The 17,940-nt window shown below is 41.0% G+C and overlaps 1 protein-coding gene across 1 annotated transcript; it reads right to left on the bottom strand.

Moving 5' to 3' along the window:
* Positions 1 to 15,465: 15,465 nt before the first annotated feature.
* On the bottom strand, positions 15,466 to 16,494 carry LOC310692550 (olfactory receptor 2AP1-like; the record flags this gene model as incomplete). The annotated part of the gene is made up of 1 exon (XM_083473498.1): positions 15,466 to 16,494. The coding sequence occupies one exon, from the start codon at positions 16,492 to 16,494 to the stop codon at positions 15,466 to 15,468; it is 1,029 nt and encodes a 342-aa protein (XP_083329624.1).
* Between the last annotated feature and the right edge of the window lie 1,446 nt (positions 16,495 to 17,940).

Below are 17,940 nucleotides of genomic sequence, written 5' to 3'. Positions count from 1 at the left end.
CCAATTTCCACATTCTGAAACAAGATGCAAACTGAAATGCAGCCATGTTTCAAAATCCATACATCTCTAGATTCTGTAATGCAGTTCTTAAAGTAATGTGTACAAAAATGCCCGTGCGAGTGCCAAGTGTCGAAGTGTGCATATAAATGCATTTAAAGTCACAGCCATCCCTTTCTTCTGACAATCACGTTTTATCCTTGTACTATTGTTAACAGAATAAAGATTTCATTGACTATTGGAAGGCAAAAGTCCTTTTTCACCCGCCCTTCTTGTTTGCCTTTTTAACGTACAATAAATGATTAGTGGGAGTGTTACAAGTTACTAGACACCCATAAGCAGACCATAGGTGTCTGGGAACTGCCATCAGCTCAGAGGCGAGAGGTGGAAGGGCAGTTGTGTTATAGGGAGCCTCTGAAGATCTTGTGAAGCAGTTCTTCCTCTGGCGAGGAGGGAAGCCCCGCCTCCAGTGGGGAAGGGGCGCAGGGATCAGAAGATGCTAGGGAGAGCCTCAACACCAGCAAAGGGGAGGGGAGGCAAGTCCCTCTTTGCCAGCGCCCACGTTGCGCAGAAGGTTTGCACACAGAGAGAGGAGGAGAAGAATGGGGGTCACACGACTGTTATGCTGGGGAAGGTATAAGGACCACCCACTCCCAGATTCTGCCAGCGACTGAGCAGACATGGACTTGTGACACTCTGCACTGTAAAATAGTTTGTACAGATAATAAAGCCTGGAAAAGACAGGTTGGAGTCTTGCCTGTTTACTCTCGAGCAACCACACCATCATCTGACAGCAGGCAAATAATATAAATTTCACACAGGGGTGCCAACTTGCCCTCAGGATTGTGGGTGCTCACTGACACAACATGGATGTGTGACATCACACACACATGCCTGCATGTAGTGTGTGTGACATCACATGCACTATGTGCAGGCGTGTGTGCGTGACGTTGCACATCCGTATTGAGGTGGCCTGCGGTGGCGGCTCTTCTTCCTCCTTCTCACTGACCTTGGGGGTGCCTGGAGCCTACGGCACCCTGGAGTTGGCTTCTATGATCTCATACGCTCACATTCTTTGTCTGTGAGATTTCATATTTCAAAATCTTACCTACCCTTCTGTTTTCCCTGATGGGACTTAAGGCAGCTTACAGATAAAAGTAAGAACTGTTAACAACATAGAAAAAACGCAATAATTAAGAAAACAATTAAACATTGATCAAATTAAAACTATATACATACATAAAAACTTTCAACCCATACAAATCATTACAATGAAAACAGCACAGTACCAGCCCTTTCATTAAAAGCAGTTAGTTCTCAAACGCTTGTAGGAACAGGGAAGTCTTCATGTGCTGGTGGAAGACCGCCAAGGAAGGAGCCAGTCTAGCTTCCCTAGGGAGGCAGTCTGGGAGCAGCCACTGAGAAGGTCTTCTCCTGTGTCCCTACCAAGCATGCCTGTGAGAGGGGCAGAACTGAGAGAAGGGCCTCAGGATTTGCATGATTAATGGAATGTTGCAGAAATTGCCTTTTTTCTTTCATTTTTCATCTTGGCTCTTCTGTATGAGCTGACAGTGAAGAGTTCCTCTTGGTGGTCATCATCCCCCTCCTTCCACAAGGTTTTCTGTGTGGGGCATTCTGGAGGGTGAAAAGAGTGGACCCCATCTGCACACCGCCCCCATGTCAGCAGAGGTAAAAGGAAGCTTTTTGTAAAACAACAATGCGCAGCGTTGTCAGCACAGCCAAACACGTGATAAGCTCCACGCTAATGAACTACCAATAACCGTTCCCTCAAATCTCACCCCACCCCCAAAAAACTTCTGAAGTAAGGACTTTTGCCTCAGTCTTAATTTGAAACATTATTGAGATACAGCATTGGGCTTTTGAGGTACTCAGAACGAAGCATAATCAACTCAAATGGGATTGTGGTACTTTGGGAATAGGCTCTGTGTCAAATCCACACATGCTCATTAGAGCTTCTGAAGTCATCTCTGCCTGCACACAGCATAAATGGGCCATCTACTGATACATCCAGGGCTACTTGAGAGGAATTCTATGATAAAAATGCTGACAATTCTGGTTTTGTGATGGCTCATCAGGAAACTGCAACTCTGTTGATAGACAAATAGCAGTCCACTTTGTATTCTGAGTATGAATATGTTTCAGCCAACAGTGGGAGCTTGGAAATGTTTTAGTGTGGCTGAAACAATTTGCAGATGCCACAGATTACACTTGTTCAAATGAAGTAGATGCTCCATGGAAGATTTAATATGGGAGTCTCCGATTAGGTTTAGAAGGTTGTTTACATCATAAAAGTTTTCCAAACAGCCAAGAATCCAGATGCAAGTTCAACTTCTTACCTCTTTGAAGCTTCTGTAAGAAACTGTTTCAGAAACACTTGTTTTACAATAGGAACAACAGAGCTGCAGCTCGTTGTTTTTCTTTGCAGATTTAGAGAAATCCTCTGCTACTGGTATTAAATCTTGGAAAATTATTCAAGGAAACAGGAGCTGAGTGCAGGTAAGAACTAAAGCGTATGCTTCTATTCTTGACCTCTTTCAAAGTCCTGTCAAACATTAAAAAGCAAAATATCACAAATAGAAACATTTTGGACATCATGGCAGAAATAGCATTTGGCTCCTGTTATTTATTTAGGGTGGGATTCTATACACACTTGGTAAGAAGGAAATACATTCCACCAAAGTATGTGAGGTTTGTTTCTGAGTTTACATTTAATGTGTCAATGAGCCTTGTGTGTATACATATTACGGGGTTGGGAAGTCTCATGATCCAAAGCTCAGCCTGATCTATCCCCAGTACCCCGCACCCTGAATGACTACTTTTTGTTATCTCTGCCATTGAAGCACCAATAATTTAGGAGGGGAAGCTTTAGAGCTTTCCATGTCTGGAAGCAGGAGGCCTTGCTCTCCACCTAAGGACATTGCTCTCCACCTAAGGATCTACCTGTCCACCTGCAAAGAGGGATAATTAAATAATATTGTGATGCCATCAATTAATTAGAAACAACAACAACTGTAGTAAACTTTAGCGGTAAATTGGATCTTCTTAATGGAGGGTCCAGGTTGTGCGCTGGGTGCAGGACACCCTCCTCCCCAATGTGGGGGCAGGGCTCTACCCTGCGTTGCGCTGGTGGTGGTGCCACGGTCACCCTAGGGTCTGTGCTCCAATGGGAGCACAGGGTGTGTGTGGCTGTGGGGCCAATTAAAACTGTGGCTTGACACTGGAGGCCTTTTTGGGCTTGCTCTGTGGAACACCTGCCCACCTACCCTTCATTTAGGTTGTGTATTTGCTCTTGCTGTACTGTCCCCAAAATATGTGAATACCACTTCATTAAAACCATTGGTTCTTGTTATGTTGTAGGGTTGTGTTGACCTCCAGTTGATTAAAACAATGGGGAACACAGAAGAAGGAAACCAGACAACTATCAAAGAATTCATCCTCTTGGGTTTTGGGAATCGTCCTGAGCTACAGCCTTTCCTTTTCTCCCTCTTCCTCATGATTTACATCTTGACATTAACTAGCAATTTTCTCATTATTTTGCTTGTTGTGGCTGATCAGCACCTTCACACCCCTATGTATTTCTTCCTGGCCAATTTGTCCTGCCTGGAGACTTGCTATAGTTCAATCATCCTGCCCAAAATGTTGATCAATTTGATAACTGAAGAGAAAACCATCTCTGTGAATGGATGCATAGCCCAGTTTTACTTATTTGGCTCTTGTGCAGCTGTAGAAACATATCTCCTGGCAATGATGTCCTTTGACCGCTATGTGGCAATATGCAGACCATTGCTGTATGCTTCTATTATGAATAGAAAACTATGTTTTCAGCTTATAGTTGCAACATGGATTAATGGTATGTTGATTAATTGCATAGTTATATACTTACTAGCTCAATTACATTTCTGTGGACCCAATGTCATAGACCATTATTTTTGTGACCTGAACCCAATGGAAAAACTCTCTTGCAGTGACACTAGCAGCATTGAGCTCTTCACTGTCCTCTCAGCCTTCTTTTATACCATCACCCCATTCTTGTTGACTCTCACATCCTATGTTTACATTATCACCACTGTCCTGAAGATTCCATCTGCTATTGGGAGGGAAAAAGCGTTTTTGACCTGCTCCTCTCATCTCATTGTGGTTTGCACTTTTTATGGTTCAATAATCGTTGTCTACATGTTGCCAGAAACCCCGACTCTGAGAGATCTCAATAAAGTATTTTCACTCTTCTACACCATCCTAAATCCCTTGATCAATCCCCTCATCTATAGCTTGAGAAACAAAGAAGTTCACAAAGCCTTAAAGTTTGTATTTGGTAGATTAAGGGTTTATGAAAGGCTTTACTCAATTTTCTCCCTTTAAGCGCATCAAAAATTGAAGATACAGAATCATGGTTTATGAGAATAATATGTGAGAGACTGTGTAGTGTAATGTAGTGTTTAAAGAAAGGGTTTTACAGAAAAAAGGATTCCACCATCCTAAAGTTCCCTTCTGCTATGGAGGGGGGGGGGGGAGAAGCCTTTTTGACCTGCTCATCTCTTTGTGTCTTACATTTTTAAAATACTGTACTATTGCCATTTTTTTAAAAAAGGATTTGACTGAATTCACCCCTGTCCTTTATGTTTCAAAGCTAATAAAACATTTTGGGTATATATTTTGGACTCTGTTGGGGTGACTAGAGTACTCCATTTAGTTGTATGACTTCTCCTCTGTTTATTTGCACTATACCACCTTTTGTGCATGGGCTTGTTTATCCGACTATGCTCTCAGTTGTTATTTCTGACCAGCTGCTGTGTTATGGCTGTTGTCTTAGCAAGAAAGTGTTGATTTGATATATTAAATCAAATGAAAGTAGGTAATTTCCTCCTTATCTCCTTACCCTGAGTTGATGGCCATAATAAGTACAATGGCTGTAATATGTGTAATCTTTGTGCAAGCACATCAGGATAAATGCTCAATAAGCATATTTTGTGCTGGATCCTTAAGATTTAGCTGTGTCTGTTTCTAGATGTGTAAAGGGGACAACCTACAGCTGTGTCTACAGATTTCCCTGGCAGCAACCAAAGGGGCATGATCTATGCTGCTTACTGCATTTCTTTCTGTCATGCCTGGCTATGGAGTAATATGTTTCTTGTAGTCTATTTCTGTGAACTGTGTTCAGCTGCATACAGTAATATATCTATTCAGTCTGCTCAGACTTAAGTGTGCATTGCTTTTGTTATTCTTGCCATCCTTCAATCAAGCCTGCAATCCTCACCATCAAGCATCCATATTGCCTTCAAATACCCAAAGGACCACCTCCTTAGGCAAAACCATCTGACCTGCCTACTACTTAAAGTAATTGATGTAGGGACTTCCGGGTTGGTGCGATCAGCTAATGGCGGATTCCCTCCAAGCTCTGGAGGGAATCGGCTCGGTGGAGGAGGGGTCCTGCCGCGGCGGCGATGCAGGGACCCTTAGAAACCACAGGCGCGGATGCCTGTGGACTTGGTGACTCGGCGGGCACCATTTGCGCCCCCTCCGACCCACAAAGAAGCCTTTTTAAAGGCTTCGGAGCGGGTGGCGGAGAGTGGCGTGGTGCTGTGAGTAGACCGCTTCTTCCACAGAGTGAAGCCGCAAGCCATGACTGGAGAGCGCTGACTTCTTTCCTTGATCATTTGGACTCAAAATGTAACAACCCATGAGTAATATGGAATTTGGAATTAAAAAATTACGACCGGGGGAGGTGCCAAAAGGAAGTCCGTCTCCCCCCCCTTGCAGGCAATTTAAAGCAAGAATTAAACAACTAAGATCGAGAGACTGTTTTTCTCTTTTTGAGATAAAATTCTTAATTTTACGATTTGGACTTATAAGTTTATCGCTGGAGGATTAGAACTGATCTTTAGAGTTGAAGTTTAACCCCCTCCCCTGGATCCGGGAGTGACCTGTGAGGGAGCCTGTGAAGATATCTATAGAGTTTGACAGCTGTCAACTGAGCTGTCAAAGTCAGGAAATTCCGTTTTTGTTACTTGTGTCGGTTACTTTTGTTACATTGGACTGTAAGCTTTTAAAAATAGAGTGGCAATAACAACAAAATAACCTTCCATGGTTCCAGTAGTAGATAGGTAGCCGTGTTGGTCTGCCATAGTCAAAATAAAAAAATTCCTTCCAGTAGCACCTTAAAGACCAACTAAGTTAGTTCTTGGTATGAGCTTTCGTGTGCATGCACACTTCTTCAGATACACTGAAACAGAAGTTGCCAGATCCTTCTATATAGTGAGAAGGTGGGGAGGGGTGTTACTCAGAAGGGTGGTGGGAATGGGAGATAGGTGGTGGGAATGGGAGATAAGCTGCTGAATTACAACTCATTACCAAACTTAAAACCATGGAAATACCTGGGCTGAACAAAGACATTGGATTCTTATCTCACTATACATGACTAAACCATTTCTCACCTCCTCACCCCTTGCCTTTTCCTGTAAGACCTATTACAGTCGTTAAGAGTCGTCAACAGGCTCTCCCAGCTATCTGCCTATCTCCCATTCCCACCACCCTTCTGAGTAACACCCCTCCCCACCTTCTCACTATATAGAAGGATCTGGCAACTTCTGTTTCAGTGTATCTGAAGAAGTGTGCATGCACACGAAAGCTCATACCAATAACTAACTTAGCTGGTCTTTAAGGTGCTACTGGAAGGAATTTTTTTATTTTAACAAAATAACCTGATTGTTGGAAAAAGAACACTTAGTAACCAAAATCCCTCTAGAGGGGATTTGGGACATTACAATGGCTGCAGATGGAAAATTACAAGCAGAGCTGGATAGGGTCTTTGAACTCCTGGGAATGCTGCAAGAGCAGAGTCATGTTATGGCTACGAATCTGACAACTTTGAATTTTAAAATAAACAACTCTGCTGAAGTGGTGGACTTGACTCAAGAAGAATCTACAGCTGGGAAGCAAGATATATGTGCCGTTTTGGAGGAATGTGAAGGAGGAGCAGAAATGATGCAAGTGAAAAAGGACAACCAGAGGCCTCTAAGGTCAGAATACAAGGAAGGTAAAGTTCGGATGTCGAAAATTTGGTTTGAAATCAAGAATGAAGATTGGGGATTCTTCCCTATGGGGAGTCCGGAAGACCTATGGATTACAATTTTGACCAAGGTGAAAATTGGAATGTTTGGGACATTTGGGATATTTGGACTTGGAAAGAATAAGAAGCAGGATCTGGACTCTTCCTTTGAATATGGAGGACTGGTTGGAAAAAATACAGACCCTACTGGGTCAAAGATGCTCCGAGATCGGATGTTCAACATAAAGGACAGTCAACAAAACCGGCTGAAAGGGACTGAAAGAGACTTAAGAGACTTAAAGGCCTCGGATGTGATAGATCCAGGCTGAGAACTGACAGATTGAAGGACATTTTTTTAGGGATCAAAACCGGGGGAAGGGGGGGGAAAGAACTTTAGAACCCAAAGGGTTACAAGTATATGTTTTTATTTGTTAAGATTTTTTGTAAGTATTTTAATAATTGGGAACTTCGTGAAAGGGAATGTGGATCAATCTTAGAAAAAGGGGTTGATGTTGGGTATTAAAATGAAATATAGAGGTTTGAAATTGGTTAATTAAGATGATTTAAGTAAAATATTAACAAGGGATTAATTTGGGTACAAAGAACTTGCTGGGCTAAACTTTGAATGGGGATGCAAGAAGGGGAGGTGGGGGAAGTCCGGGAAAGTGGTTAAGAAAATAAGATTTTACAATTATATGTGTTATTTGTGTGTAATGTTGATATGTATGTTTATGTTTTTGTGTGTTTGTCTTAAAAAATGAGAAAATCCTGATAAAAATTTTATAAAAAATAATAATAAAGTAATTGATGTAATCATTGATGTAACACCATTCTTTTCATTTCAAAGGCCGTTCATTTTCATGCAAAGGGAACACAATTTAAATTGGGAAAATAATGCTATTGATTATACTTAAAACCCTGCACACCAGCAACAGCAAATACTAACTGGTATTCACTTGATTGATTTCTATTTCTAATATGGGGCAAATAAGCAAGCTTCATCACTTTCCTCTTCAATTTCCGTTTCTGTTTTTGTTTTGAATTCTCTAACATCCCTACCTATAGATGTTCTAGGTCACAATTTACCCAGATGAGATAGTAGTCCACAGAGGAGGAATTAATATTGGGATCCCTGTTGGGTTTAAGAAGTTGTTTGCATCATATATGTATTCCACGCAGCTAGAAAATCAGCAGTAAGTCTCCAGGCTCACTTCCTTTTATGTTTTTGCAAGATGCAGTTTCAGAGACACTCAATTGCATGGTGTTGTTCATCACACAACCTCTGCTAGCAGCACTAACTCCTGGAGCATAATCCAACAGTAAATGGGTGCATGTAAGTACTAAAGCCATATGCTTTCATCAAAGCCCTGCCTAACCCTCAGAACTGAGATATCAGATATTCAAAAATTTTAAATTTAATAAGACACATGGCATATGGCTCGAATTATTAATTTCTATTGAAATCATTTACGCATTTTTCAAACAGGGAATAAGTTTCGTTGAATTTTCTGCAGTGGTGTTTCTGAGTAGTCATGTATAGGTTTGCACAGTACTGTCCCCAAAATATGTGAATACCACTTCATTTAAACCATTGGTTCTTGTTATGTTGTAGGGTTGTGTTGACCTCCTGTTGATTAAAGCAATGGGGAACACAGAAGAAGGAAACCAGACAGCAATCAGAGAATTCATCCTCCTGGGTTTTGGGAATCTGCTTGAGCTGCAGCCTTTCCTTTTCTCTTTCTTCCTCATGATTTACATCTTGACACTAACTGGGAATTGTTTCATCATTTTGCTTGTTGTGGCTGATCAGCACCTCCACACACCCATGTACTTCTTCCTGGCCAATTTGTCCTGCCTGGAGACTTGTACCAGCTCAGTCATCCTGCCCAAAATGTTAGCTGATATGATATCTCAAAAGAGAACCATCTCTTTAAATGGGTGCCTAACCCAGTTTTATTTCTTTGGCTCTTTTGTAGCTATAGAAACATATATTCTGGCCGTGATGTCCTATGACCGCTATGTGGCAATATGTAGACCTTTGCTGTATGCTTCCATCATGAATGGAAAACTATGTTGTCAGCTTATGGCTGGGACATGGACAAATGGTCCATTCTTTAATGGCATACTAGTAGGTCTTCTGGCTCAGTTATACTTCTGTGGGCCCAATGTCATTAATCATTACTTTTGTGACCTCACCCCAATTGAAAAACTCTCTTGCAGTGACACTAGCAGGATTGAACTCTTTACCCTTTTCTCAGCCTTCTTTATCACTGTCACCCCATTCTTGTTGATTCTCATATCCTACGTTTGTATTATGAGTACTATCCTGAAGATTCCATCTGCTGTTGGGAGAAAAAAAGCATTTTTGACCTGCTCCTCTCATCTCATTGTGGTTTGCACTTTTTATGGTTCAATAATCATTGTCTACATGTTGCCAGACACCCCGACTCTGAGAGATCTCAATAAAGTATTTTCACTCTTCTACACCATCCTGAATCCCTCGATCAATCCTCTCATCTACAGTTTGAGAAACAAAGAAGTTCACAAAGCCTTAAAGACTCTATGTGGTAGATTGACAGTTCATGCGAGACTTTGCTCCCCTCCATCCTTTAACCTTATTAGCCGTTGAAGATCCTTCGTCATGGCTTATGAGAGTAAGATGTGAGAGGCTTTATAATAGAGTGTTTACAGGAAGGCTGTTTACAGAAGAAAAGTTCCCCCATCCTAAAAAAATACTCATCTTCTAAACCCTTTTTTGTACTACTCTTCTCATCCCGCTATGGCTTGTATTTTTTGTGGTACCGTAATAATTCTCCAGATGTTTCCCAACACCCAAAGACAGCTTAGTAAAGTATTCTGCACTGTCCTGACTCCCTTGAGCAATCCCCCCACAAAACCCCAAGAGCTGTTCTTAGCAGATTACTATTTATTGCAAGAATTCATCTGACTCAAACCTGTTCCTTATGTTTAAAAGCTGATCAAAAGTTGTGAGACATAGCAGCCAAACTACTCCATTCAGTTCCTTTGATTTCATATGGGTTGCTAGCGTTATCGCTTGTTGTGAGTCAGCTAGTTACAACAACCCGTGAGTAATTTGGAAATTGGATTACAAATAATTCGTTTGTAAATTTGGTACGAGCGGGGGAGGTGGAAAAAAAAAGGAAGTCCGTCTCCCCCCCATTGTAAACAGTTTAAAGCAAGGATCTGCCAACTAAGGTTGTGAGAAGAACTGTCGTTTTTTCTTTTCGTGATTGGATAAAAGATATAAATTCCACGGATTTAAAAGTCTAAGTTAATGTGCTGGAGGACGAGAGTTTATTTGTTTGGATTAAGTACCATTTTTCTCAAGCCCGGGAGTAAACCGTGAAAAGAGCCTGCTGAGGATCTACAGAAAACTTTTGACAGCTGTCAAATTAGCTGTCAAAGTTGGGAAAAACTGAAAGCCTAAATTTTAACTGGTTATATCGCTACAAAATATTGAAAGTAAAGAAAGATTGATACAAATAAATTTGACTTTTGGATCGGAAGTGAAAGGAATACTAAGTAACCAGAATCCCTCTAGAGGGGATTCTTGGACATTACAAGAATGGAATTAGGTCGGGAAATACGAGCTGACTTGCAAGAGCTTATCTTTCTTATGGGAAAGCTGCGAGAGATGTTCGAGCAAGGCCATGTTTTGTCTACAAGTCCTACAAAATCGAAGTCAACAGAAAATATACCTACTGAGTTGGAAAGGGACTTGATGTTCAAAACACAGGCAGCTGGACAAGAAAAGAAATCAAAGATTGGAGAGGAGGAAAAGGCACTTGCTGAACAGGAGGAGCAGAAAGAAGGGGTGGCTGAAATGTTACAGAAGACAAATGAGAGCCAGAGACCTGCCAAGATGAACTATAGTTCGATCAAGGTGAAAGCTGGACTATTTGGGACATATAGATTTAAGAAACAGAGCTGGAGTTCCACCTTTAAACAAGTAGGCCTGGCTGGAAGAAACATGGTCAGTACTGAGAAGGTACCGCTTCGAGTTTGGGTGTTAAGCATAAGAGACCTCCGAAGAAGCCGCCTGAAAGTGACTGAGAGAGATTTGAGAGCCTCGGACGTAAGGTCACCAGGCTAAAAAGATGGACTAACTGGACTTTGGTTTGGGATTGAAACTGGGGAGAGAAGGGTGGGGTTTAGAAGTCCAAAGGGGGCCTGATTTTTACTTTGCAGTGTAAAATTTTATGTTGTTTATTATTATAAGAATGGGGAACCCGTGGATGGGACCTAGGGACAACCTTAGGAAAGGTATCTTTTCTCTTGTTTCTTTATCTCTTTTTTCTTTTATATATGATTAAGGTATATATTTTAAAAGTTGCTGAATAAACTGAACCAAGCATAATAATGAACTAAGGGTTAAACATATTATAAAGAAGTATATTAACAAATTATGGCTAAGTAAATTAACAAATTATGGTTAAGACACTAAGGATAAAAACTTGTTTGAACAAACAATTGGAGCTGGAATACAAGAAGGGGAGGCGTGGGGAAGTCATGAAAAGAAGTTATTGAAAATGAGATTTAAAAGGTGGAACCTTTTTTGTTGTTTTTTGTGTTTTCTTTTGTTTTTCTGTTTTGTTTTTTGTACTTTTTGAAATTTTAATAAAGATTATTAAAAAAAAAAGAAATTGCAAAAAGAGTACTTGAAAGGCAATGGCCATAGTGGGAAATGATGTATATATTTTATTCCTACTATATCCTAAAGTGAAGCACAAGGCAACACATTCATGGGCCAGTCCAAAATATCTTGCTACCTGAGGCAAAAGACAATATGGTGTCCCTTCATTCCAAATAGAGACTGGATTGGCATTTTAACCTTCAAGGCTGGCATTACCCCTGAAGGCAATTCAGCTTTGGGGGCATGGAGAGCTTTTCATTTAGTGCTTTGATATGGCTTTCTCTTCTGCAGCATTTGCTGCTTAAGGCAGGCAACTCACTCTGACCAAGTGATCAGGCAGTGAGGCAAACAGCCCAGGCTATACACTCATGCATGAACATTCCTTATGTGATGCATCGTGACACCACCAATGCATTTGTTTGGGTTGGCAGAGAGCTAGAAGGGTAGTGAGCAAGCAGCAGCAAGACACTGAGGAGAGTTATGTCGGTGCCATACAGCCTGTCCCACATACTTCCACTATTTTGCAAGTCGGATTGTAGCCCTTATCAGAAAACTAAATGTAGTCTTGCATAATTCAAGTGGAATAAAGTGTCCTAGTGCCCATGCCCTAGCATAAGCAATCCACATAAAACACATCCAGAGACTGTGCAGTGATGGGGAAAGAAACTGAAAAGTGTGGGAGGAATGAATGATTAACAGGAAGATGTGTAAATACCTTGGAAGCAAATCAGGATGATTGTGCATTGCCTTATAACTGCCCCACAAACAAAACAGAGCCAGAATGGTTAATAAAAGTGGGATGTAGTCTAACTTCTGTCTATTAATTCCTAATAGACTGCTACTGTCTTGTTAACTGCAAATTGCAAACTGTATTTGTTTGACTGTAACTTAGTGGCTGAACTATGATCATCATAATAAAGAATGATGGATTGTCATTGATGTATTATTTATTTAAAAAAATATTCCTCCGTACCACTGCCTTTATCGTGCGCAGCCAGCTTCCATTAAGGAAGGAAAAAAAACCTAACAAAAATTAAATAATCAACTGTAAAAGCAAACATTTGGAAAAACAGAGACGGGTGTAACAGGTACAGAGCTTTTTTCAGCTGGAATCTTTTTGGCACCTCTCAGGTGGGCACCATTGCCACTGTAAGAGAACAAGGGAGGTATCCATGGTGAGTGCCAGGACCTCTTTTTCTAGAAAGACAGCACTGTGTCCAACCAGTTTCAAAATCCAGCCCACAGAAAAATCCTCAACTTGGAATGTCAAATGGCAGATGCCAACTGGAACAGTAATAAAAGTCTTAGGCATGGAAAAGAATGGAGGGTAGAAGGCACTGAACATCCTGAAGTAGAGATTGGCATGATCATGGAGAAAGGCCTCTCTCACATCTCAACCAGCCATTCCTCAGCCACCCTTGTGGCACAAGTGGATACCCAGAAGAACCCAGGGAGTGAACAAGTTGGTATGAGAGGAGGTATCCTAGGCTCGTGCCATTTCAGCTAAGACTTGGAGGTTCTTGAAGTTTCATAGCCCACTTCCAAGTATTTTAAAGTTGAGTTCCTGTGTCAAGCTCTAGGTGTGGAGGCAGGAGCTAAGGCAGTGAGTTCCAGAGCAGAGATGGAAATGTGGGCATTAACAATGGTCCAGAGGATATGGAGAGAGTTGTATAGTCACTGACAGCTCCTCCTTTATTTTCTCATTTCTTGAAGCCGAGTCATTGCTTGCAGCTCGATTTCCCTCCTGCCACTGAATAGACCCTCCCACCCCAGTAGATCATGAGCAATAGAAGCATTTGGTAGGCAAATGGAGGCTTCTATTGAAACACTTGGCTTCCCATGTGGTCTGCTGCTCCCTTTGCTCCTGAGGCCAATTGACAAAGAGAACTGGAGATCAAAGCAGTATAGGGTAGGAGGAGTTATTGGCGGGAGCCCTAGAAAGGGTATTTCAGGTCACCTTTAGATCTTCAGCTGGAACAAGGGTCTCCATGGGGCCCAAGCCCCTTCTTCCAAAGAGGTCCCTTTATAGTTTAGGTAAGACAGGAACCTGACATTGTTCTAAAAGAAGCAGAGGTGTGTGGGGGTAGACTGCCCCAGAACTGCAGCACATGTTGCCTGCAATTAGAGGACAAACAAGCTTGCACTCATTAGACATTCCATCTTTGCCTTTCAGAGTCATACTTTTGTTGAAATGTTAAATTGTGAACTGTCCTGAGATCTATGGGTATAGGGCGGTATACAAATTTAATTAATTAATTAATTAATTGGGAAACCTGTTAATTTTCTGTAGGTGAGCTGGAGCCCAGCAATATTTCCTGTGCTGATGACTATAAATTGGGACAAGCAACAGCCTTAAATAGAAGTGAGAAGGATTAGATCACTATGTCCGTTGCAGCATTCAATACACGGCAACATATTTCAAAGAGACAAGTTTCAGAGAAAGGTGTGAAGTGCAGATGGAGGACCACCTAGACCTACACAATCAAGTAACTTGGCTAGCACCAATTTCAATTCAGCTTTCATCCTCCCTTTCAGATTAAATCCCATCTGTTCAGTATAGACTGTATAGTGGATGTCCTTGAACCATGTGAAATTTCTTGCTTCTACCTGAGAATACTCAGGAAATGTTGGAGGACATCCTGCAAAATCAAACTCGGCATGTCAAATCTCTCTGTCTTCTTGTAAAAAGCAAACATTACTCTGGCTTTCCATAGAAATGTCCCAATATGTGTCGATTAAAATACACACACATGAACAGACATGAGCACAGACATGCCAGATACAATTTTAATTTTATTACTTTATTTTATTTAAATATTGTTTTCCCTCCCCTATGTTTTTAGCTGTTATTATTTTATCTGTAAGACACCTTGAGTCTTTGTCAGGGGAAAGGCAGGATATAAATTTAAAATATATATATACTAAAAATATTATTAATATATTGATGTAACTAACATGCAATCCTGTACATGTATAATCAAAATCCCCAATGACTTTAACAGGACTTACTTCCAGAGAAGTGTGCACAGGATTGGATCCTTCCAGAACAATCCTATGCATGTGTATAGAAAAGGAATTTCTATTGAATTCAGTGGAGATTATTCTGAAGTAAATTGGCATAAGATTGAAATCTTGATGACACAGAACATAAGCACATAGTGGTGATGAATAAGAGTTGAACGAGAGATTGAAATGGCACAGCAATATGGCCATTTGAAATTCCATTAAAATTTTTCATATTGGTTTAGTTCAGTGGTAGGGAATGAATGGCCCATTAGATATTGTTGGGCTAAAACCCTTACCATCTGAGACCATTTTGGCCAACAATAGCTAGAGACCCTCTGTCCTTTAGCATTATAGAAATGGAGGCCAATTCAGGAGGTAAATGCAAGTAATTGTTGTTGTTCTTTCAATAGCCATGGAAAATACACATTTTACAATTTAAAAAATCATGCTTTATTTGATATCTTCACCAACTACAATTATCCATAATAATTGTGAATATGGATTAACAGATCCATGAAAATACCGATCAGATCCACCTGCTGAAAAGTGTGCCACAACAACTTCAGAAGTCAAAAAATATGCTGGAGAACTGAATTGCAATATGCACATTTGGCTCAGACTGCTTTACTGAGGTATTTGCAAATGTGAGATCCTCACATCCCATTAATGGCAAATCCTTTCTCAACCCTTCATCTATGTGCATTTCTGCATACTTCACCAGATCCAGCACAACATTGCGAAGCTACAAAACTCTGCTGCTGAATTTTCTGACAGATCTGCACAGCGCTTCCTTCACCTCCCTATTTCTCAAGCTGTATATGAGGGGGTTCAGCATGGGAGTCAGGATGGTGTAGAACAGAGAAAACATTTTGTGTAGTCTCTTCAGTGTTTCTGTTTCAGGGACTATATAGACAAGGAATATTGACCCATAGAAAAGTGACACAACAATCAGATGAGAAGAGCAGGTGGAGAAGGCCTTTTGCTGCGCTACCTTGGATTTAATTTGCAAGACAGTGGAAATAATGCAGCTATAGGAGGCCAAAGTTAGTAGAAAGGGGGGTAATGTCACCATCAGCCCTAGTATAAAAACTGCAGTTCTTACTATGTGAGTATTGCTACAAGAAAGGTTTGCCACAGGATATACATCACAAAAGAAATCATCGATTTCATTGGGCCCACAGAATGTGAGCTCTACCATGAGAGATGTTATGATAGTGTTGGTTAACAGACCACTCATCCAAGAAGTGAATGCTAACTGGAAGCAGAGTCTACCATTCATAATGGTTGAGTAGTGCAGAGGTTTGCATATTGCCAAATACCGGTCATAGGACATCATGGCCAGAAGATAACATTCCGTAGCTGCCAAGAAACCAAAGAAATAATATTGTGTGATGCATCCCATAATGGATATGGACCTATCCCCAGTAAGGAAACTGACCAGCATCCTGGGGAGGATGGTGGAAATGTAGCAAGTCTCCAAGAAGGACAGGTTCATGATGAAGAAGTACATGGGGGTTTGAAGATGCTGGTCAACCACAACCAGAAAAACAATTAGGAGGTTTGCAACAAGCGACAAAGCATAGATGGCAAAAAACAATACAAAGAGGAAGATTCGCAGGTCAAGGAGATTACCAAATCCCAGAAGGATGAATGTTGTAGGGCTTGACATATTTTTCTTTATTTCTGTTTGATGATGAATCTCAACATCATCCTGAAATACAATTTGACAAGTTATAGTGAGCTTAGACACCATCTCCTCCTGTTTCACCATCCACTGATGTTCGAATTTAAAGTTGGCAGGATCCAGGTATCCAGTATGGTTTTCACATGCTGTATTATTTTCAAAATAATGGTCATGGAGTATCATGTGTTTTAAAAGCTCTGCCATTAACCTACTTCTTTTACTTTGAAGCACTTCTTGCACAGAAAGGGTTAGAGTTAGGGCCAGTGAGAAGGGCTGATTTGCAGAGGTGAGGCATTTGGAGAAAAGGATAGTGCTTAACCATTTCCTACCTGTGGCTTTCCCGTTTCCTCCCTGAAACTAGGCAATATTCCCAAAGCTGGGATTCCAGTACTATGTTGCTGCCCTTCCCACTAGGGATAGTGATGTAATGAGAAAGTAAGACTGTACAATCCTGAGACGGGACTGTATCTCCTTCAAAAGTATGAGGAAGGGGGATACTGTTTTGGGTGCTTCCAGGTAATACAAAATATTTTCCCTGGAAGTAAACCTACACAATGGAAAATCACCAGACTGTAAAGCAGGCATGGCCAAACTTGGCCCTTCAGATGTTTTGGGACTACAACTCCCATCATCCCTAGCTAGCAGGACCAGTGGTCAGGGACGATGGGAATTATAGTCCCAAAACATCTGGAGGGCCACATTTGGCCATGCCTGTTGTAAAGATTGCTTTGCGGATCACCTAGTCCACCACCTCCCCTTCAATCAGGAAAAGATCTGCAATGCAGATGTTACGAAGTGTGTGTCTGAACTCATGTGTGTGTCCAGCACTCATATGTTTTCCAACATACACTCCAAACAGGTTTAGGATCTTCTGTTGAAGTTAAAATGTGCTTTTGCTGTGAATATGTGTTTCTACCCTTAATTGTATGCCCCAAGATGTTCATGCACCAGAGGAAGGAAGAAAGGTTGGTTTATTGCATGAAATGAAAGGGACAGTTTCATTAGTTTACCCTGCCCAGTTGGTAGTTGAAAGGACATGACCCTAGTGAGAAATGACTCTCTTGTTTCCTGAATCAAAAGTTTACCTTAGAGTAAGGGAATGTTTTCTGTGTGGAACACCATACTTTCCTACAGGATGTTGTAATCAAACTTTGCTGGTGACACAGTGTGCTGGGTGATGATATTCACAGTATTAGGAGACACACTGTTACACAGGATGCAAGCACAGCACCGACGAAAGATGTGTGCCTGGTCTGTGCGTAAATAATAGAGGATAGACCAGGATTTCCCATGGCAGTCTGTTTTTTTTAAAAAAATTGTAAATAAATAAATAAATAAATAAATAAATAAATGGCTTTGCATACTGCTTGATTGTAAGAAAACCTCAGCAGTTTACAAAAGCATGAAATAAAACATTACGATTATCTGTAAAACAGCTCAAAGCAGGTATTTAAAAACAGTGAAAAGATGACTGAAATCATCAATAGCTAAAAAAGAAGACACATTTGTTTTTGCTACATATCTGAGGAGGCT

The sequence above is a fragment of the Podarcis liolepis genome (assembly GCF_965112155.1).
Source record: "Podarcis liolepis genome assembly, chromosome: 13".
Classification (NCBI taxonomy): Eukaryota; Metazoa; Chordata; class Lepidosauria; order Squamata; family Lacertidae; genus Podarcis; species Podarcis liolepis.
Note: the sequence above shows the minus strand (reverse complement) of the source record. Positions and strands in the feature narration are given on the sequence as shown.